At 44.8% G+C, this 21,119-nt stretch overlaps 1 protein-coding gene and 1 long non-coding RNA gene across 3 annotated transcripts; one reads left to right on the plus strand and one right to left on the minus strand.

Moving 5' to 3' along the window:
• Positions 1-1,627: 1,627 nt before the first annotated feature.
• Positions 1,628-20,678, minus strand: LOC116969193 (NACHT, LRR and PYD domains-containing protein 3-like). The gene is made up of 10 exons (XM_033016105.1): positions 20,242-20,678; positions 8,780-9,638; positions 7,904-8,347; positions 3,435-3,521; positions 3,109-3,279; positions 2,785-2,955; positions 2,458-2,628; positions 2,184-2,354; positions 1,873-2,040; positions 1,628-1,731 (listed from the first exon to the last, which is right to left on the minus strand). Exons 1-10 carry the CDS (start codon positions 20,393-20,395, stop codon positions 1,644-1,646), a joined length of 2,484 nt encoding a protein of 827 aa, XP_032871996.1. The 5' UTR covers positions 20,396-20,678; the 3' UTR covers positions 1,628-1,643.
• On the plus strand, positions 12,837-13,750 carry LOC116969189. Of its 2 annotated transcripts, none has more exons than XR_004410668.1 (2): positions 12,837-12,861; positions 13,635-13,750. It is a non-coding gene; the product is annotated as an uncharacterized LOC116969189 (long non-coding RNA). The 2 variants fall into 2 exon arrangements; XR_004410669.1 differs by lacking the exon at positions 12,837-12,861 and adding an exon at positions 13,549-13,578.
• Positions 20,679-21,119: the final 441 nt, after the last annotated feature.

Genomic DNA, 21,119 nt, shown 5'->3' on the forward strand with positions numbered 1-21,119 from the left:
ATCTATTATTAATATATTTAGGTAGTATTAGTAATTCACCTTTCTCTGATTTAATTTTGGTTATAGAATTTTCCTTTTCTTGTTTTTTCAATTGGCGAGCTAAAAGCTTATGTGGTTTGTCACCAAACTCAAAATGTTCCTGTTTTGTAATTTGGAATAGTCTTATTACTCTTGCCAATAAAATTCGATTAAGTTTAAATTTCAGTAATATTATCTTATTGTGTTTATCTGTCGTGGAATCTTTGGCATTATCCAACTCTAACTGTCTGATTTCTTGTTCTAACAACAATTGTTCTGTCTTATTCTTTTTATTTTGAAAACTTTGATATGAAATTATAATTCCTCTCATAAATGCCTTAAAAGTTTCCCTTAATAAAGAAGGCAAAGTACCTGGTATATCATTTGTATCGAAAAAAAGTTTCATTTGTTGTTTCAAATATTGATAGCCTTGCACGTCATTTAAAATATGTGTATTAAACCTCCAAAAAATTTTTTTACCCGGCATTCCCTCAAATTTTACTGAAAAGGGGAGGTCATTTAAGAGTGAGGTGAGGAAAAACGTTTTCACTCAGAGAGTTGTGAATTTGTGGAATTCCCTGCCACAGAGGGCAGTGGAGGCCAAATCACTGGATGGATTTAGGAGAGAGTTAGATAGAGCTCTAGGGGCTTGTGGAATCAAGGGATATGGGGGGAAGGCAGGCACGGGTTATTGATTGGGGATGATCAGCCATGATAACAATGAATGGCGGTGCTGGCTCGAAGTGGCCTCCTCGTTCACCTATTTTCTATGTTTCTATGGTTAGGTATCGTATAGGAAGTCCGTTCATGTTTGAGAAGAATAAAGAATAGTTGATCCATTGCTCGACTCAGTGTTTTACTGAACTAGACTAAGGGAGTGAGCTGCAGGAGCATAATTACAGAGCCAGCGGGAGATAATAGATGCACTACATTCAATATTTGGCCAGGTACCGTTTCTGAGCCGCCTAAAGTGGAGGAAAAGTTTTGTAACTGTGACTCCTCTTGAGGCTGGCATTACAAGTGAAGCCCGAATCTGCATATGGGATGATACCTCCCTCAACTACCAAGGGACTAAAGGCAAGTGAGAAACTCCCTCCTGGTGTAGACGCAAGTTGGGCCAGATGGAAATGCCTCAAGCGATTGAGAACTGGTGTTGGCAGTCAAGGTGCCTCTAAACAAGTTGGGATATAACTCCAACGATGTCACCTGCGAATGTGCTTTTGAACCACAAACATTGCAATACCTGCTGAAGTGCCCTCAACTGGAAAACCAATGTACATCAGCCGATCTCGCTGCCGACAATGAAGATGCCGAGAAGTGTGCTTAGTCCTGTATGAACAATATCATAATCTTGTGATGTTGACTAGATAAGAAGATGATAAAGTCACATCCCAGATTGCTGCAATTCACCCGTGTCAAACTGGGGGCAGATATCCGGCATCAGCAGCAGCGCCTCGTGTCCGGGTCACGTGTCAATACGGCTGCTTCTCACGTCACAGCCCACCCGGCCCGAGCCGGGAACCGCTGGGGTTTAATCCCGGAGCGCGGTCGTTTAAAGGGGTGGGCGAGAAATTGGCCAAAATTATTCCTACTCCCTGGGAGGTGACGTTCACACATGGAGATGTTCACAGCTCCACACTCAGCCCGGGTCTGATTCCACACAGACTCTCCAGCTGGTTCCGTCCATCTGCACTAAACCGATTCCTCCCCAGCCTGAAACAGTCGAGGAACAAAGAGCAAATGAACAAATTAAACAACAGTGTCAATAACAGGGGACTGCGATTAATATTTCAACACTACTTAAAAATATCACCAGAGAAGCCAGAACCCTGATATTTTAACACAAATACTCACCTGATCCGTTCCAGACTCGGGAGGGCAAGTATGAGGCGGCGAAGAGAGGCAACAGATCGGTCTGTGAGGGAGTTTGATCCCAGCTCCAGCTCCAGCAGTGAGAGCCTTGTACTAAGAGCGGAGGCTAGATCATCGAGTCCAGAATCTGTGAGATTGATACTGTCCAGCCTGGAGATGAGAGAGTGAGGGTCACAGAGACAGGGTACGGTGTAAATCTCCAGTGTTTATCAGTGACACTAATACAAATCATATTAATGTTCAGTGCCAGACACCCAGAGACTGCACATACAATCTCATAGTCTGAAACTTACCACAGTCGCTGTATTTCACAGTCCGAGTTCCTAACACCCGCTGACACCAGTTTCACTCCAGAGTCTCCCAGTTCATTGTTCCCCAGTTTCAGCTCCGTCAGTGAGCGGTTTGTGCTGAGAGCGGAGGCGAGATCATCGGCTCCAGAATCTGTGAGACCAACAGCCCACAGCCTAGAGATGAGAGAATGAGGGTGAGACAGGAGACAGTGCAAATATTTATGTTCGGTGCAGATACCCAGTGACTGTAAACACAATCTCGCAGTCTGAGACTTACCCCAGTCTCTGTATTTTACAGTTAGGGTTCCTCAGAGCCGCAGACACCAGTTTCACTCCAGAATCTCCCAGGCCATTCCCTCCCAAGTCCAGCTCCGTCAGTGAGGGGTTTGTACTGAGAGCAGAGACGAGATCCTGGGCTCCAGAATCTGTGAGACCGACAGCGTCCAGCCTGGAGATGAGAGAGAGTGAGGGTGAGGGACACAGAGAGACAGGAGACAGTGCAAATCCCCAGTGTTTATCAGTGACACAATTACTGATCATATTAATGTTCGGTGTCAGACACCCAGTGACTTGTAAACACAATCTCTCTCAGTCTGGGACTTACCACAGTTTCTGTATTTTACAGTCCGGCTTCCTCAGAGCCGCAGACACTAGTTTCACTCCGGAATCTCCCAATTTATTCTCAGTTAGCTCCAGCTCCGTCAGTGAGTGGTTTGTACTGAGGGCAGAGACGAGATCCTCGGCTCCAGAATCTGTGAGACCGACACATTGCAGCCTGGAGATGAGAGTGTGAGTGTGAGGGACACAGAGAGACAGGTGACGGTGCAAATCACCAGCATTTATCAGTGGCAAGATTACTGATCATATTAATGTTCAGTGTCAGACACACAGTGACTGTAAACACAATCCCTCACAGTCTGAGACTTACTGCAATCTCTGTATTTGACAGTCCTGGTTCCTCAGAGCTGCAGACACTAGTTTCACTCCAGAATCTCCCAGGTCGTTTCCTCCCAGGTTCAGTTCCATCAGTGAGCGGTTTGTACAAACAGCGGTGACGAGAATCTTGGCACCAGAATCTGTGAGGCCGATACGCCACAGCCTAGAGATGAGAGAGACTGAGGGTGAGGGACACGGAGAGACAGGAAACAGTGCAAACCCCCAGTGTTTATCAGTGACACAATTACTGATCATATTAATGTTCAGTGTCAGACACACTGTGACTGTAAACACAATCTTTCTCAGTCGGGAACTTACCCCAGTCTCTGTATTTTACAGTCCGCATTCATCAGAGCCGCAGACAGCAATTTCACTCCGGAATCTCCCAGCCTGTTCCCTCCCAGTCTAAACACAAACAGACAGAGTAAGAAATAATCTGAAACCAACTCCTGGGCTGGAAAAACTTTTTCCAAACTGATATTTCTGAAAGCACCGCAAATGATTGAATAAATACATAGAAAATGGGTGCAGGAGGCCATTCGGCCCTTCGAGCCAGCACTGCCATTCATTGTGATCATGGCTGATTGTCCCCAATCAATAACCCGTGCCTGCCTTCTCCCCCATCCCTTGACTCAACTAGTCCCTAGAGCTCTATCTAACTCTCTTAAATCCATCCAGTGACTCGGCCTCCACTGCCCTCTGTGGCAGGACATTCCATAAATTCACAACTTTCTGGGTGAAAAAGTTTTTTTCTCACCTCAGCCTTAAATGACCTTCCCTTTGTTCTAAGACTGTGGCCCCTGGTTCTGGACTCGCCCAACATTGGGAACATTTTTCCTGCATCTAGCTTGTCCAGTCGTTTTATAAATGTATATATTTCTATAAGATCCCTCCTTATCCTTCTAAACTCCAGTGAATACAAGCCTAGTCCTTTCAATCTTACCTCATATGACAGTCCCGCCACCCCAGGGATCAATCTCGTGAACCTACTGCTTCAATCACAAGGGAGACTTTAAACTAGAACGGTTGGGGCGAGGGACTCAAATAGAGAAAGCTAGTAGACAGAATGGGAGGCAGGAAGCAGAAAAGGGAAGCACTCGGGCACAAGAGGAGAAAGAAAAAAAAGGAAATAAACAGAGAATAAGAGTCGGGGGGTTTCTTAAATGTGCATATTTTAATGCTAGGAGCATTGTAAGACAGGTGGATGAGCTTAGAGTCTGGATAGACACCTGGAAGTATGATGTTGTGGCGATCAGTGAAACATGGTTGCAGAAGGGCTGTGATTGGAAACTAAATATTCCAGGATTTCGTTGCTTCAGGTGTAATAGAATTGGAGGGGCAAGAGGTGGAGGTGTTGCATTACTAGTCAGGGAAGATATTACAGCAGTGCTTTGGCAGGATAGATTGGAGGGCTCATCTAGGGAGGCTATTTGGGTGGAACTGAGAAGTGGGAAAGGGGTAGCAACACTTATAGGGGTGCAACACTTATAGACCGCCAAATGGGGATCGAGAATTGGAAGAGCAAATATGTAAGGAGATAGCAGATATTAGTAGTAAGCACAAAGTAGTGATTGTGGGAGATTTCAACTTTCCACACATAGACTGGGAAACACATTCGGTAAATGGGCTGGATGGTTTGGAGTTTGTAAAATGTGTGCAGGATAGTTTTTTGCAGCAATACATAGAGGTACCTACTAGAGGAGGGGCAGTGTTGGACCTCCTGTTAGGAAATGAGACAGGACAGGTGGCGGAGGTATGCGTTGGGGAGCACTTCGGGTCCAGTGATCACAATACCATTAGTTTCAATATAATTGTGGAGAGGGTCAGAACTGGACCTAGGGTTGAGATTTTTGATTGGAGAAAGGCTAACTTTGATGAGATGCGAAATGATTTAAAAGGAGTGAACTGGGACATTTTGTTTTATGGGAAGGATGTAGAAGAGAAATGGAGGACATTTAAAGGGGACATTTTAAGAGTACAGAATCTTTATGTTCCTGCTCGGTTGAAAGGAAACAGTAAAAAGTGGAAAGAGCCCTGGTTTTCAAGGGAAATTGGACATCTTGTTCGGAAAAAGAGGGAGATCTACAATAATTATAGGCAGCATGAAGTAAATGAGGTGCTTGAGGAGTATAAGGAATGTAAAAAGAATCTTAAGAAAGAAGACATGAGGTTGCTTTGGCAAGTAAGGTGAAAGTAAATCCGAAGGGTTTCTACAGCTATATTAATAGCAAAAGGATAACGAGGGATAAAATTGGTCCATTGGAGAGACAGAGTGGACAGCTATCCGCAGAGCCAAAAGAGATGGGGGAGATATTGAACAATTTCTTTTCTTCGGTATTCACCAAGGAGAAGGATATTGAATTATGTGAGGTAAGGGAAACTAGTAGAGTAGCTATGGAAACTATGAGTTTCAAAGTAAAAGAAGTACTGACACTTTTGAAAAATATAAAAGTGGATAAGTCTCCAGGTCCTGACAGGATATTCCCTAGGACATTGAGGGAAGTTGGTGTAGAAATAGCCGGGGTTATGACAGAAATATTTCAAATGTCATTAGAAACGGGAATAGTCCCCGAGGATTGGCGTACTGCGCATGTTGTTCCATTGTTTAAAAAGGGTTCTAAGAGTAAACCTAGCAATTATAGGCCTGTTAGTTTGACTTCAGTGGTGGGCAAATTAATGGAAAAGATACTTAGTGATAATATATATAAGCATCTGGATAAACAAGGATAAGCATCTGGATAAACAACCACTTAAAATTAGGAACAGTCAGCATGGATTTGTGCCTGGAAGGTCATGTTTGACTAATCTTCTTGAATTTTTTGAAGAGGTTACTAGGGAAATTGACGAGGGTAAAGCAGTGGATGTTGTCTATATGGACTTTAGTAAGGCCTTTGACAAGGTTCCTCATGGAAGGTTGGTTAAGAAGGTTCAACTGTTGGGTATAAATGCAGGAGTAGCAAGATGGATTCAACAGTGGCTGAATGGGAGAAGCCAGAGGGTGGATGGTTGTTTGTCGGGTTGGAGGCAGGTGACTAGTGGGGTGCCTCAGGGATCGGTGTTGGGTCCTTTGTTGTTTGTCATGTACATCAATGATCTGGATGAAGGTGTGGTAAATTGGGTTAGTAAGTATGCAGATGATACCAAGATAGGGGGTGTTGTGGATAATGAAGAGGATTTCCAAAGTCTACAGAGTGATTTAGGCCATTTGGAAGAATGGGCTGAAAGATGGCAGATGGAGTTTAATGCTGATAAATGTGAGGTGCTACACCTTGGCAGGACAAATCAAAATAGGACGTATATGGTAAATGGTAGGGAATTGAAGCATACAGTTGAACAGAGGGATCTGGGAATAACCGTGCATAGTTCCTTGAAGGTGGAATCTCATATAGATAGGGTGGTAAAGAAAGCTTTTGGTATGCTAGCCTTTTTAAATCAGAGCATTGAGTATAGAAGCTGGGATGTAATGTTAAAATTGTACAAGGCATTGGTGAGACCAAATCTGGAGTATGGTGTACAATTTTGGTCACCCAATTATAGGAAGGATGTCAACAAAATAGAGAGAGTACAGAGGAGATTTACAAGAATGTTGCCTGGGTTTCAACAACTAAGTTACAGAGAAAGGTTGAATAAGTTAGGTCTTTATTCTCTGGAGCGCAGAAGGTTAAGGGGGGACTTGATAGAGGTCTTTAAAATGATGAGAGGGATAGACAGAGTTGATGTGGATCAGCTTTTCCCTTTGAGAATGGGGAAGATTCAAACAAGAGGACATGACTTCAGAATTAAGGGACAGAAGTTTAGGGGTAACATGAGGGGGTACTTCTTTACTCAGAGAGTGGTAGCGGTGTGGAATGAGCTTCCAGTGGAAGTGGTGGAGGCAGGTTCGTTGGTATCATTTAAAAATAAATTGGATAGGCATATGGATGAGAAGGGAATGGAGGGTTATGGTATGAGTCCAGGCAGGTGGGACTAAGGGAAAAAAGTTGGTCGGCACGGATGTAGGGCCGAGATGGCCTGTTTCCGTGCTGTAATTGTTAAATGGTTATATGATGTCCTTCCTCAAATTAGGAGACCAAAACTGTACACAATACTGCAGATGTGGTCTCACCAGAGCCCTATACAACTGCAGAAGAACCTCTTTACTCTTATACTGAAATCTTCTTGTTATGAAGGCCAACATTCCATTAGCTTTCTTCACTGCCTGCTGTACCTGTAAGCCAACTTTCAGTACAAGGACGCCCAGGTCTTCCTGCACCTCCCCCTTACCTAACCTAACCCCATTGAGATAATAATCTTCCCCCTTGTTTTTGCCGCCAAAGTGGATAACCTCACATTTATCTGCCCATCTGCCCACTCACTCAACCTGTCCAGGTCACCCTGCAAACTCCTAACATCCTCTTCACAGCCTACACTGCCACCCAGCTTTGTGTCATCCGCAAATATCTGTGTTTGTGGTGTTTGGTGACTTTCACCATTTAGTCTCATTCCCCGACGATGGGGAAATGTTCCCTGTGCAGAGAACGGCTGCAACACACCTGACACGGGGGAGGGGGGACGGAGTTGACCACCGCAGACCTTGAGGAGGGGGCGGGGGGATGGAGTCGATCACCGGTGACACGGGGAGGGGGGAACGGAGTCGACCACCGACAACATGGGGAAGGGAACAGAAAGAGGGGTGTCGTGCACTTAGGCAAAAGTGACAGCCGGCCCCATAGAAGGGGTGCAGGACGGAAGCACAATATAGTGAAACAATTTTTACAGTTCAGTGTTAGCGTCAAACGGACAGTTACCCCAAGTGCTGACACTGGTGCAGAACTGGTCCCAGCCGCCGGAGACCGTCACACTGAATGCGGCAGTACTCCAGATCGAGGTGTTTGATTGTATCACACAGTCCAATGACATGAGACAGGACCGCACAGTCAATCGGGGTCAGTTCCAGTCCACAAAATGAAAGTGTTTCCACACTTCCCAGTGTCTGCTGAGCTAGTGCACGATTCTGAGACTCAAATATGTAGTGCATTGTGTTCAGGAGGCTCATTTTATCAGCTTTAGTCCATGTATTTCCAGCCCGGCGTTTAACCTCCTCCTTCACCCAGTCAAGCACTCGGCAGGTTGTTTGTTGAGGAAATCGACCCAGAAACTCCTCCAGGCCCTGAGCTGCCCCGGGAGAGGCGAGACCAGCGACAAAACGGAGAAACACTTCAAATCTCCCATCTGTCGTGCTGTGGGCTAAACTGAGGAGTTTCAAAATATTTCCTGGATCTGGAGTCAGGAATTGTGCGAGTGCGGCTACAAACTCTTGGATGGTGAGGTGCGGGAAGGTGTACAACACGCTCCAGGCTGAATCCTCTCTCTCCAAAAGTTCCATCAGGAACCCGGACAGGAACTGGGAAGGCTGCAGATTGTATTTGATCAAATCTCCATCTGTGAACACTATGTTCTTCTCAGCCACTCCAGTGAAGGCCATCTGACCAACCCTCAGTAACACCTCACGGGGGCTTGCAATCTCACGGCCGTGGTTTTTTAGGATGTTGTAAATATAGTCGCAATATAGTTGTGTGATGGTCTTGGGAACTCGCTGCGGATCCCAGTGTGTTTGTGTGAAGAAGGGGCCCAGTGTCAGGCCTAGGATCCAGCAGTAGGAGGGGTTGTAGCTCATGGTGTACAGAATCTCGTTCTCCTTTACATGTTTGAAAACAGCTGCTGCCACCGACTGATCTTCAAAATACCTGGTGAAATATTCCTTCCGTTCCTCACCAACAAATCCCAGGATTTCAGCCCAGACACTTATCTTCGCCTGTTCCAGTAAATGTAACATAGTGGGGCGGGTGGTCACCAGCACTGAACACCCTGGGAGCAGCTTGTGCTGGATTAAACTGTACACAATGTCAGACACTTCAGACCGGGATTCAGGATCTGGGCACTGGTGCTGAGGTTCTGTGTCTTTCCGACTGTCAGCAAAATTGATTATGCCCTTGAATTCATCCAAGCCATCAAATATAAATAGCAATCCCTCTGGGTTCTTCCAGACTTCTCCCAGGATATTCCTAAAGTAAGGATACTGATCCAGAATCAGTTCGTTCAGGGTTATCCTGTCTTTAATCGTGTTTAAATCTCGGAATTTGAAACTGAAGATAAACTGGAATTGTTGGAATATTTTCCCTGTGGCCCAGTCATAAACAATTTTTTGCACCATTGTTGTTTTTCCGATCCCCGGAACTCCAGCCACAGAAGTCGAACTGCCTGATTTGGATTTCCTCGCCCAAAAGCTCTGGAATAACTGATCAGTTCGGATTTTTTCTAACTCTCCCCCGAGAAGTTCCTCTCTCCACTCTTCATGGTCCCGGCCTCTTGCCAACAGCTCATGTTCCACTACTTCCCGATCTCGAACAGTGAATATGATCGTGAGCTCAGCGTATCGATCAACCAGTGGGAACGCCTTAACCTTCTCCGTCATCAGGAACATGTTCACTCTCAATGTTTCCGTCTGTGCCTTCAGTGTCTCCCTGTGCATTTGCTGAACATCTTTTATCAGGTGAGATAAACAATAGTTCCAGAAATTAGCTTCATCATGAAAAGAAAAACAAATTCACAGTATCCTAATGTTACGGTTAATAGTTGACTTTATTATTGATTGTGTTAACTGCTTGCTATTGTTGGCTCTGAAAAAAATTGAAAAAGATATATGGACAGGTCAATGGATTGGAAAGGATTAGAGAGACACGGGGCAATCACAGTAGGTCAGGATAGCTTAATTGGGGCATTTTGGTCTTTATGGACAAATTAGACCGAAGATCGTGTTTTCATACTGTATATGACACTATAAATCTATCACTACTCTAAGCTCTAAACTCAAGAGTATACAACCATATAACGATTACAGCATGGAAATAGGCCATCTCGCCCCTTCTAGTCCGTGCCGAACACTTACTCTCACCTAGTCCCATCTACCTGCACTCAGACCATAACCCTCCATTCCTTTCCCGTCCATATATCTATCCAATTTATTTTTAAATGATAAAATCGAACCTACCTCCACCACTTCCACTGGAAGCTCATTCCACACAGCTACCACTCTATGAGTAAAGAAGTTCCCCCTCATGTTACCCCTAAACCTCTGCCCCTTAATTCTCAAATCATGTCCTCTTGTTTCAATCTTCCCTACTCTCAATGGGAAACACTTATCCACGTCAACTCTGTCTATTCTTCTCATCATTTTAAAGAGCTCTATCAAGTCCCCCCTTAACCTTCTGCGCTCCAAAGAATAAAGACCTAACTTGTTCAACCTTTCTCTGTAACTTAGTTGCTGAAACCCAGGCAACATTCTAGTAAATCTCCTCTGTACTAGCTCTATTTTGTTGACATCTTTCCTATACAAAGTGGTAATGAAACAATATCCCGAAAAGCGAATGGTGTGAGAGTTATTCTGGCGTGCCGTCATTATTAGAGTGTACTTCCAATATTATTAGATAGTGTACTTCCAATGACCTGTCTATCAATAATTTATCAAAGCTCTATAGTCTAGCAAAGCTCAGGATATGTATGTCCCTGTTAGAGTGAAGGGTAAAGCAGGCAAACGTAAGGAAGCTTGGCTTACGAGGGAAATTGAGGCGTTGGTCAAAAACAAGAAGGATGCGTGGAACAGGTAGAGGCGGAGTTACCCCAGCTTTTTGTGTCTATCTTCGGTTTAAACCAGCATCTGCAGTTCATTCTTACACAAACTGAAAAAGTCGATCAGTGTGGCAAAAAGGGGCCAGGAGATAGATCTGGCAGGTAGCATTAAGGACAATCCCTAAAGATTTTATAAATACATAAGGGGGAAAAGGTTGACTTGAGAGAGAGTGGGACCTCTCAGGAGTCAAAGCAGTCACCTCTGTGTTAAGCCACAGGAGATGGGCAAGGTCCTCAATGGGTATTTTCCTCTATATTTAACGAGGAAAAAGATAGGTCGCAGGAACTTGGGGCAGTCAATGGAAGTCTTGAGAGCACTCAGTGTTACCGTCGAAGAAGTACTGAAGGTACCGTCATGTATGAAGGTAGACAAATATCCAGGACTTGATTCGACATGTCCGAGGATATTGCGGGAAACATGGGAGGAAATTGCAGGAGCCTTGGTTGAAATTTACGAGTCGTCCTTAAATACAGGAGAGGTGCCAGAATACTGGAGTGTGGCAAATGTTGTGCCTGTTTTCAAGAAAGGCTGCAGGGAAAATGCTGGGAACTGTAGGCCGGTGAGCTTAATATCTGCAGTTGGAAAATTATTAGAGTATTCTGAGGGATAAGTTATACAGTTATTTGGGTGGGCATGGGCTGATTAGGGATAGGCAGCATGGTTTTGTACGTGGGAGGTCGCGTCTCACAAATCTGATTGATTTTTTTGAAAATGACACCAAAAAGGTCGATGAGAGCAGAGCTGTAGATGTTGTGTAGATGGATTTCAGTAAGGCATTCAACAAGGTTCCGCATGGTAGGCTGCTCTGGAAGGCTAGATCGCATGGGATCCAAGGAGAGGTAGCTGAATGGATAGCAAATTGACTTCATGGATGGAAGCAGAGGGTGAGAGTGGAAGGTTGCTTCTTGGACTGGAGGTCTGTGACTAATGGTGTGCCTGCTGGGCCCGTTACCGTTTGTCATCTACATCAATGATTTGGATGAGAACATACAGGGGAAGATTAGCAAGTTTGCTGATGATGCAACATATGAGTAGTTTTGCAGATACTGCAGATGGTTGTGAAAGATTGCAGCAGGATCTGGATCGATTGGACAAATGGGCAGAGGAATGGTTGATGGAATTTAAGACAGAGAACTATGAGGGTATTTCATTTTGTGTGGTCGAACAAGGGCAGGACCTACACCATAAATGGTATGTCTCCGGGCAGTGTTGTAGAGCAGAGGGATCTAGGAGTACAGGTGCATGGTCGAGTCGCAGGTAGATAAGGTGGTCAAAAAGGCTTTTGGCACTTTGGCCTTCATCAATCAGAGTATTGAGTATAGAATTTGGGAGGTCATGTTGCAGTTGTATAAGACGTAGGTGAGACTGCATTTAGAATGTTGTGTTCAGTACTGGGCACCATGTTATAGGAAAGATATTGTCAAGCTTGAAAGGGTTCAGAAAATATTTGTGGATGTTGCCAGGACCAGAGTGTGTGAGCTATAGGAACGGGTTGCTTAGGCTAGGTCTCTGTTCCATGGAGTGCAGGAGGATGAGGGGGCGTCTTATAGAGGTGTACAAAATCATGAGAAGAATAGATCGATTAGATGCAGAGTCTCTTGTCCAGAGTAGGAGAATTGAGGGGGTCCAGAAGATAAAGATGCATGAGATTCATGGTGAATTGCTCGATTGGATTCAGAACTGTTTTTCTGATAAGAGGACAGATGGGTGTTTTGGAATGGGTTGTTCTAGCTGGATGTGTCTGTGTCTGATGGAGTTCAGCAGTGGTCTGTGCTCACAACTTTGCTGTTTATGATATCTATATTACTAAAAGTCTGATCTTGACCGCTTATGGCCCACTGTGGCACGATTTCGGAGAGAACGCCACCACCTACGGCCCATTGTTTGCCTCGCCTTTAAAAAAAAAGTTTGTCAGGTGGCTGCTTGCTGCCCACTTGTTTGCCTCGCCTTTTATTAAAAAGAGTTTGTATTCACAAAATGAATTTTAGTTGTCAGGTGGCTGCTTGCTGCCCAATTGTTTGCCTCACCTTTTGTTAAAAAAAAGTTTGTGATCACAAAATGAATTTTGGTTGTCAGGTGGCTGCATGCTGCCCAATTGTTTGCCTCGTCTTTAAAAAAAAAATGTTGTCAGGTGGCTGCTTGCTGCCCAATTGTTTGCCTCGCCTTTTTTTTTTAAAGTTTGTGTTCACAAAATGATTTTTTGTTGTCAGCTGGCTGCTTGCTGCCCAATTGTTTGCCTTGCCTTTCGTTTAAAAAAAAGTTTCTGATCACAAAGTAAATTTTGGTTGTCACGTGGCTGCTTGCTGCCCAATTGTTTGCCTCTCCTTTTGTTACAAAATGTTTGTCTTCACAAAATGACTTTTGGTTGACAGGTGGCTGCTTGCTGCCCAATTGTTTGCCTCGCCATTGTTTTTTTGCTTACAAAATGTTTTTGCAAAAGATTTTTGCTTACAAAATGAATGTTGGTTGGCACGTGGCTGATTGCTGCCCAATTGATTGCTTCGCCTTTTGTTAAAAAAAGTTTGTCTTCACAAAATGATTTTTGGTTGACGGGTGGCTGCTTGCTGCCCAATTGTTTGCCTCGCCTTTTGTTTAAAAAAGTTTGTGTTCACAAAATGATTTTTGGTTGTCAGGTGGCTGCTTGCAGCCCAATTGTTTGCTTCTCCTTTTATTAAAAAGAGTTTGTGTTCACAAAATGATTTTTTGTTGTCAGCTGGCTGCTTGCTGCCCAATTGTTTGCCTCGCCTTTTGTTAAAAAAACTTTGTGTTCACAAAATGAATTTTGGTTGTCAGGTGGCTGCTTGCTGCCCAACTGTTTGCCTCGTCTTTAAAAAAAAAAAGATTGTCAGGTGGCTGCTTGCTGCCCAATTGTTTGCCTCGCCTTTTTTTTTTAAAGTTTGTGTTCACAAAATGAATTTTGGTTATCTGGTGTCTGCTTGCTGCCCAATTTTTTGCCTCATCTTTTGTTAAAAAAGAAGTTTGTGTTCACAAAATGAATTTTGGTCGTCAGGTGGCTGCTTGCTGCCCAATTGTTTGCCTGGACTTTTTTTTTAAAGTTTGTGTTCACAAAATGAATTTTGGTTGACACGTGGCTGCTTACTGCCCAATTGTTTGCCTCGCCTTTTGTTACAAAAAGTTTGTGTTCACAAAATGAATTTTGATTGACAGGTGGCTGCTTGCTGCCCAATTTGTTTGCCTTGTCTTTTGTTTAAGAAAAAGTTTGTGATCACGAAATGAATTTTGGTTGACTGGTGGCTGCTTGTTGCCCAATTGTTTGCCTCGCCTTTTGTTAAAAAACGTTTGCGTTCATAAAATGGTTTTTGGTTGTCAGGTGGCTGCATGCTGCCCAATTGTTTGCCTCACCTTTTGTTAAAAAACGTTTGTGTTCACAAAATGAATTTTGGTTGGCAGGTGGCTGTTTGCTGCCCAATTGTTTGCCTTGGCTTGGCTTTTTAAATCGTTGCACCAGTTGGCTGCCACACCAAGAATCCATTCGGCCCACAATGTCTATACTAGCCCTCTGGAAACCAGTACCTTCGGCCCGCAACAACCAACAGAGAGCCCCCTCCCCACTGACGAGCAATATTGGAATTGGTGGAGAGGTGGAATATTGCGATCGTGACCAGCCCTCCCGTGTGATGCTGGGACCCAACGGGTCCCACTTAGTCTAGTATATGTATATATATATATATATAAAGGACTTGGATAGAAACATAGATGAGCTGGTTAGTCGATTTGCAGACACAACCAAAGTTGGTGAAATTGCAGACAGTTGGGATGGTTGTCAAAGTATGTAGCGGGAAGATTAGCTGCTAAAATAGTCAGAACTATGACAAGTGGAATGAAATACAAAGGGCAAGTGTCATGTGTTGCACTTTAAGAAATCAAAAGGTATAGTTATGGCAGCAATGCCCACGACAGGGTTGATGTGCAGAGGGATCTTTGTGGTAAAAACCCATAACCCCTGAAAGTGCCGACAGTAGATAAAGTGGTAAAGAAAGAATATGCTATGCCTTCTCCTATTAGGGCATTCAGTATGAGAATCAAGAATTCCCACTGCAGCTTTACAAGAAAAAAAGGATAGTGCTGGAGTAACTCAGGCAGCATCCCTGGAGAATATGGATAGGAGGCATGCCTTGTCAGGAAACTTCCTCAGAGTGTTTATAGTGGGGGTGGGTGGAGAAAGCTGGAAGATCAGCTACGTCACAGTGCCAGAGACTCTGATCCTGTTTGATCCACAGTGCCAGTTTGATCCTGATTTCGGGTGCAGTCTGTGTGGAGTTTGCACCTTCTCCCTGTAACTGCCTGGGCTTTCCCTGAGTCATGCGCTTCCCTCCAACATCACAAAGATGTAGGTTAATTGGCCCTCTGTAAATTGTTCCTCGTCTGTAGGGAGTAGAGAGGCCCGAGAGCCGTTGGAGAGGTCGCAGAGGGAGGACCTACATCCGAGCGGTAGGCTTTAAAGAGGAGCGCGGGGCTTGCTTCTACAGAGGCCCGAGAGCCATTGGAGAGGTCGCAGAGGGAGGAGGAGCTGAAATCTGCAACGTTCCAAGTTCCACTTCAAAAACAAGTGGGTTTGAGGAAGCCGCTGATTGGTGGAAGCAGACAAGAGGGAGCAGCTGATTGGGAGTCAGATCCCTGCTGATTGTACTGTATTGTAGCTGTTTGTTTTGTATTGTAACCTAGGTAAGGGGAGTATGAGGGCCAGGGCAGTTTACTGTTCTGGATGTCAGATGTGGGAAGTCATGGAGTCTGATAGCCCTCCAGACGTCCACATCTGTGCCAGGTGTATCGAGATGGGGCTCCTAAGGGACCGTATTAGGAACCTGGAGCAGCAGCTCGATGACCTCCGTCTGGTCAGGGAGAGCGAGGAAGTCATTGATAGGAGTTACAGGGAGGTGGTCACTCCAAGACCACAGGAGGCAGGCAAGTGGATCACGGTTGGGAGAGGCAAGGGGAACAGGCAGGGACTAGAGAGTACCCCGGTGGCTGTACACCTTGACAATAAGTACTCCTGTTTGAGCACTGTTGGGGGGGACAGCCTACCTGGAGGTAGCGACAGCGGCCGGGCCTCCGGTACAGAGACCGGTCCTGTTGCTCAGAAGGGTAAAGAAAAGAAGAGGAGAGCAATACTAATAGGGGACTCTATAGTTAGGGGGTCAGACAGGCGATTCTGTGGACGCAGTCGGAAGACCCGGATGGTAGTTTGCCTCCCTGGTGCCAGGGTCTGTGATGTGTTTCAACGTGTCCAAGATATCCTGAAAGGGGAGGGAGAGGAGCCCGAGGTCGTGGTACATATAGGTTCCAATGACATAGGTAAAAAAAGAGAAGAGGTCCTGAAAGGAGAATTTAGGGAGTTAGGAGGGGAGTTAAAGAGTAGGACAGCAAAGGTAACAATCTCGGGATTACTGCCTGTGCCACGCGACAGTGAGAGTAGGAATGGAGCAAGGTGGAGGATAAATGCGTGGCTGAAGGACTGGTGCAGAGGGCAGGGATTCAAATTTCTGGATCATTGGGACCTCTTTTGTGGAAGGTGCGACCTGTACAAAAAGGATGGGTTGCACTTGAACCTGAGGGGGACCGATATCCTGGCGGGGAGATCTGCAAAGGCTACTGGGGAGACTTTAAACTAGAATGGTTGGGGGGAGGGACTCAAATAGAGAAAGCTATTAGACAGTGTGTGAGGCAGGAGGCAGAGAAGGAAAGCATTCAGACCCAATATGTAGGGGGGAAAGAAGAAAACAATAATAAACAGAATAAGAGGTGGTGGGGTTCTTAAATGGGTGAGCAGAGAAACAGAGGGGTGTAAAATGCGGGCGGAAGCAATAGGTAGCAAGGTGAAAAGTAAAAGTGGCAGGCAGGCAGACAAATCCAGGGCAAAAATCAAAAACGGCCACTTTTCAACGTAATTGTATAAGGGGTAAGAGCGTTGTAAAAACAAGCCTGAAGGCTTTGTGTCTCAATGCAAGGAGCATTCGTAATAAGGTGGATGAGTTGAACGTGCAGATAGCTATTAATGATTATGATATAGTCGGGATCACGGAGACATGGCTCCAGGGTGACCAAGGCTGGGAGCTGAACATCCAGGGATATTCAATATTCAGGAGGGATAGAGAGAAAGGAAAAGGTGGTGGAGTAGCGTTGCTGGTTAGAGAAGAGATTAACGCAGTGGAAAGGAAGGACATTAGCTTGGAGGATGTGGAATCGGTATGGGTAGAACTGCGAAACACTAAGGGGCAGAAAACGCTGGTGGGTGTTGTGTACAGGCCACCTAGCAGTAGTGGTGAAGTTGGGGATGGCATCAAACAGGAAATTAGAAATGCGTGCAACAAAGGCAAAACAGTTATAATGGGTGACTTCAATCTATATAGATTGGGTGAATCAAATTGGCAGGGGTGCTGAGGAAGAGGATTTCTTGGAATGTATGCGGGATAGTTATCTAAACCAACATGTAGAGGAACCAACGAGAGAGCAGGCTATTCTAGACTGGGTATTGAGTAATGAGGAAGGGTTAGTTAGCAGACTTGTTGTGCGTGCCCCCTTGGGCAAGAGTGACCATAATATGGTTGAGTTCTTCATTAGGATGGAGAGTGACATTGTTAATTCAGAAACAACGGTTCTGAACTTAAAGAAAGGTAACTTTGAGGGTATGAGACGTGAATTGACCAAGATTGACTGGCAATTAGTTCTAAAAGGGTTGACGGTGGATATGCAATGGAAGGTATTTAAAGACTGCATGGATGAACTACAAAAATTGTTCATCCCAGTTTGGCAAAAGAATAAATCAGGGAAGGTAGTGCATCCGTGGATAACAAGGGAAATCAGGGATGGTATCAAAGCAAAAGATGATGCGTACAAATTAGCCAGAAAAAGCAGCATACCAGAGGACTGGGAGAAATTCAGAGACCAGCAGAGGAGGACAAATGGCTTAATTAGGAAAGGGAAAATAGATTATGAAAGAAAACTGGCAGGGAACATAAAAACTGACTGCAAAAGTTTGTATAGATATGTGAAGAGAAAGAGTTTAGTTAAAACAAATGTAGGTCCCTTACAGTCAGAAACAGGTGAGTTGATCATGGGGAACAAGGATATGGCGGACCAATTGAATAACTACTTTGGTTCCGTCTTCACTAAGGTAGACATAAATAATCTGCCGGAAATAGCAGGGGACCGCGGGTCAAAGGAGATAGAGGAACTGAGTGAAATCCAGGTTAGTCGGGAAGTGGTGTTGGGTAAATTGAATGGATTAAAGGCCGATAAATCACCAGGGCCAGATAGGCTGCATCCCAGAGTACTTAAGGAAGTAGCTCCAGAAATAGTGGATGCATTAGTGATAATTTTTCAAAACTCTTTAGATTCTGGAGTAGTTCCTGAGGATTGGAGGGTAGCAAACGTAACCCCACTTTTTAAGAAGGGAGGGAGAGAGAAAACGGGGAATTACAGACCAGTTAGTCTAACATCGGTAGTGGGGAAACTGCTGGAGTCAGTTATTAAAGATGGGATAGCAGCACATTTGGAAAGTGGTGAAATCATTGGACAAAGTCAGCATGGATTTACGAAAGGTAAATCATGTCTGACGAATCTTATAGAATTTTTCGAGGATGTAACTAGTAGAGTGGATAGAGGAGAACCAGTGGATGTGTTGTATCTGGACTTTCAGAAGGCTTTCGACAAGGTCCCACATAAGAGATTAGTATACAAACTTAAAGCACACGGTATTGGGGGTTCAGTGTTGATGTGGATAGAGAACTGGCTGGCAAACAGGAAGCAAAGAGTAGGAGTAAACGGGTCCTTTTCACAATGGCAGGCAGTGACTAGTGGGGTACCGCAAGGCTCAGTGCTGGGGCCCCAGCTATTTACAATATATATTAATGATTTGGACAAGGGAATTGAATGCAACATCTCCAAGTTTGCGGATGACACTAAGCTGGGGGGCAGTGTTAGCTGTGAGGAGGATGCTAGGAGACTGCAAGGTGACTTGGATAGGCTGGGTGAGTGGGCAAATGTTTGGCAGATGCAGTATAATGTGGATAAATGTGAGGTAATCCACTTTGGTGGCAAAAACAGGAAAGCAGACTATTATCTAAATGGTGGCCGATTAGGAAAAGGGGAGATGTAGCGAGTCCTGGGTGTCATGGTACACCAGTCATTGAAAGTAGGCATGCAGGTGCAGCAGGCAGTGAAGAAAGCGAATGGTATGTTAGCTTTCATAGCAAAAGGATTTGAGTATGGCTTTGAACGATTTACTAGAATGTTGCCTGGGTTTCAGCAACTAAGTTACAGAGAAAGGTTGAACAAGTTAGGGCTTTATTCTTTGGAGCGCAGAAGGTTAAGGGGGGACTTGATAGAGGTTTTTAAAATGATGAGAGGGATAGACAGAGTTGACGTGGAAAAGCTTTTCCCTCTGAGAGTAGGGAAGATTCAAACAAGGGGACATGACTTGAGAATTAAGGGACTGAAGTTTAGGGGTAACATGAGGGGGAACTTCTTTACTCAGAGAGTGGTAGCTGTGTGGAATGAGCTTCCAGTGAAGGTGGTGGAGGCAGGTTCGTTTTTATCATTTAAAAATAAATTGGATAGTTATATGGATGGGAAAGGAATGGAGGGTTATGGTCTGAGCGCAGGTATATGGGACTAGGGGAGATTATGTGTTCGGCACGGACTAGAGGGGTCGAGATGGCCTGTTTCCGTGCTGTAATTGTTATATGGTTATATGGTTATAGGAGCAGGGAGGTTCTACTGCAGTTGTACAGGGTCTTGGTGAGACCACACCTGGAGTATTGCGTACAGTTTTGGTCTCCAAATCTGAGGAAGGACATTGTAGCCATAGAGGGAGTGCAGAGAAGGTTCACCAGACTGATTCCTGGGATGTCAGGACTTTCATATGAAGAAAGACTGGATAGACTTGGCTTATACTCGCTAGAATTTAGGAGATTGAGAGGGGATCTTATAGAAACGTACAAAATTCTTATGGGGTTGGACAGGCTAGATGCAGGAAGATTGTTCCCAATGTTGGGGAAGTCCAGGACAAGGGGTCACAGCTTAAGGATAAGGGGGAAATCCTTTAGGACCGAGATGAGAAGAAACTTTTTCACACAGAGAGTGGTGAATCTCTGGAACTCTCTGCCACAGAGGGTAGTTGAGGCCAGTTCATTGGCTATATTTAAGAGGGAGTTAGATGTGGCCCTTGTGGCTAAAGGGATCAGGGGGTATGGAGAGAAGGCAGGTACGGGATACTGAGTTGGATGATCAGCCATGATCATATTGAATGGCGGTGCAGGCTCGAAGGGCCGAATGGCCTACTCCTGCACCTATTTTCTATGTATCTATGATATAAACATTTGACAAAATAGGACTAGCGTGAACGTGTGATCGATGGACAGCGTGTACACAGTGGTCCGAATGTAATGGTTCTATGCTGTGTCTTCAAACTAAACTAAACATGCAATTGAATACCTTTCAGTTCAGCAGCTAGTTCCAAGGAAGCCTGCATGGCTTTGAACGATTCGATCAGATCACAAACTGTTGGAATCAGTTCATGGAATGAGTGCGGGTTGTGTTTTGATGATAAGAACAACTTCCATATCGAACCATGCATGTCCTGTACCATCTTCCCCCATTGCTTTCAGCAATTCCTCTCATTTGGAGAGCACGTTGTGCATTTTCACGAAGCGTTTCCATATCAGTTTTCGGACCCGGGGCTCTTTCTCTGTCACCAGTTTGAGGAGAAGTCTGGAACTGGCCGCACGTTATCCTTTATTTGTGCCTTTGATGATTTGCTGTGAAGAGCGTAGAGACATGCAGTTATAGAGCTGTACAGCACGGAAACGGAACCCTCGGCCAACCTTGTCGATGGATTTACTGGAGTCACGGTGCCATAAATGATAGAAACATAGCGACATGGACAATAGGTGCAGGGGTAGGCCATTCGGTCCTTTGAGCCAGCACCACCATTCAATACGATAATGGCTGATCATCCAAAATCTGTACCCCATTCCTGCTTTCTCCCCATATCCCTAGATTCCGTCAGCCTTTAGAGCAAAATCTAACTCTCTCGAATTTATCCAGTGAATTGGCCTCCACTGCCTGTGGCAAAGAATTCCACAGATTCACAACTCTCTGAGTGAAAAGGTTTTTCCACATCTCAGTTCTAAATAGCCTACCCCTTATTCTTAAACTGTGACCCCTGGTTCTGGACACCCCCAACATCACGAACATTTAATGCATCTAGCCTGTCCAATCACTTAAGAATGTTAGATGTTTCTATAAGATCCCCTCGCGTCTAAATTACAGTGAATATAAGCCGTCGATCCATTCTTTCATCATTTGTCAGT

This window comes from Amblyraja radiata, unplaced genomic scaffold (assembly GCF_010909765.2).
Source record: "Amblyraja radiata isolate CabotCenter1 unplaced genomic scaffold, sAmbRad1.1.pri S119, whole genome shotgun sequence".
Classification (NCBI taxonomy): Eukaryota; Metazoa; Chordata; class Chondrichthyes; order Rajiformes; family Rajidae; genus Amblyraja; species Amblyraja radiata.

Excerpts from the sequence above, each read along its gene's own strand:
- LOC116969193 (XM_033016105.1), bottom strand. The coding sequence starts at position 20,395 with ATGGTACAGGACATGCATGGTTCGATATGGAAGTTGTTCTTATCATCA. Across the intron at positions 2,355-2,457 it reads TGTAAAATACAGAGACTGGG|GCTGTGGGCTGTTGGTCTCA; the intron begins GTAAGTCTCAGA and ends TCTCATCTCTAG. Across the intron at positions 1,732-1,872 it reads CCGAGTCTGGAACGGATCAG|GCTGGGGAGGAATCGGTTTA; the intron begins GTGAGTATTTGT and ends CGACTGTTTCAG.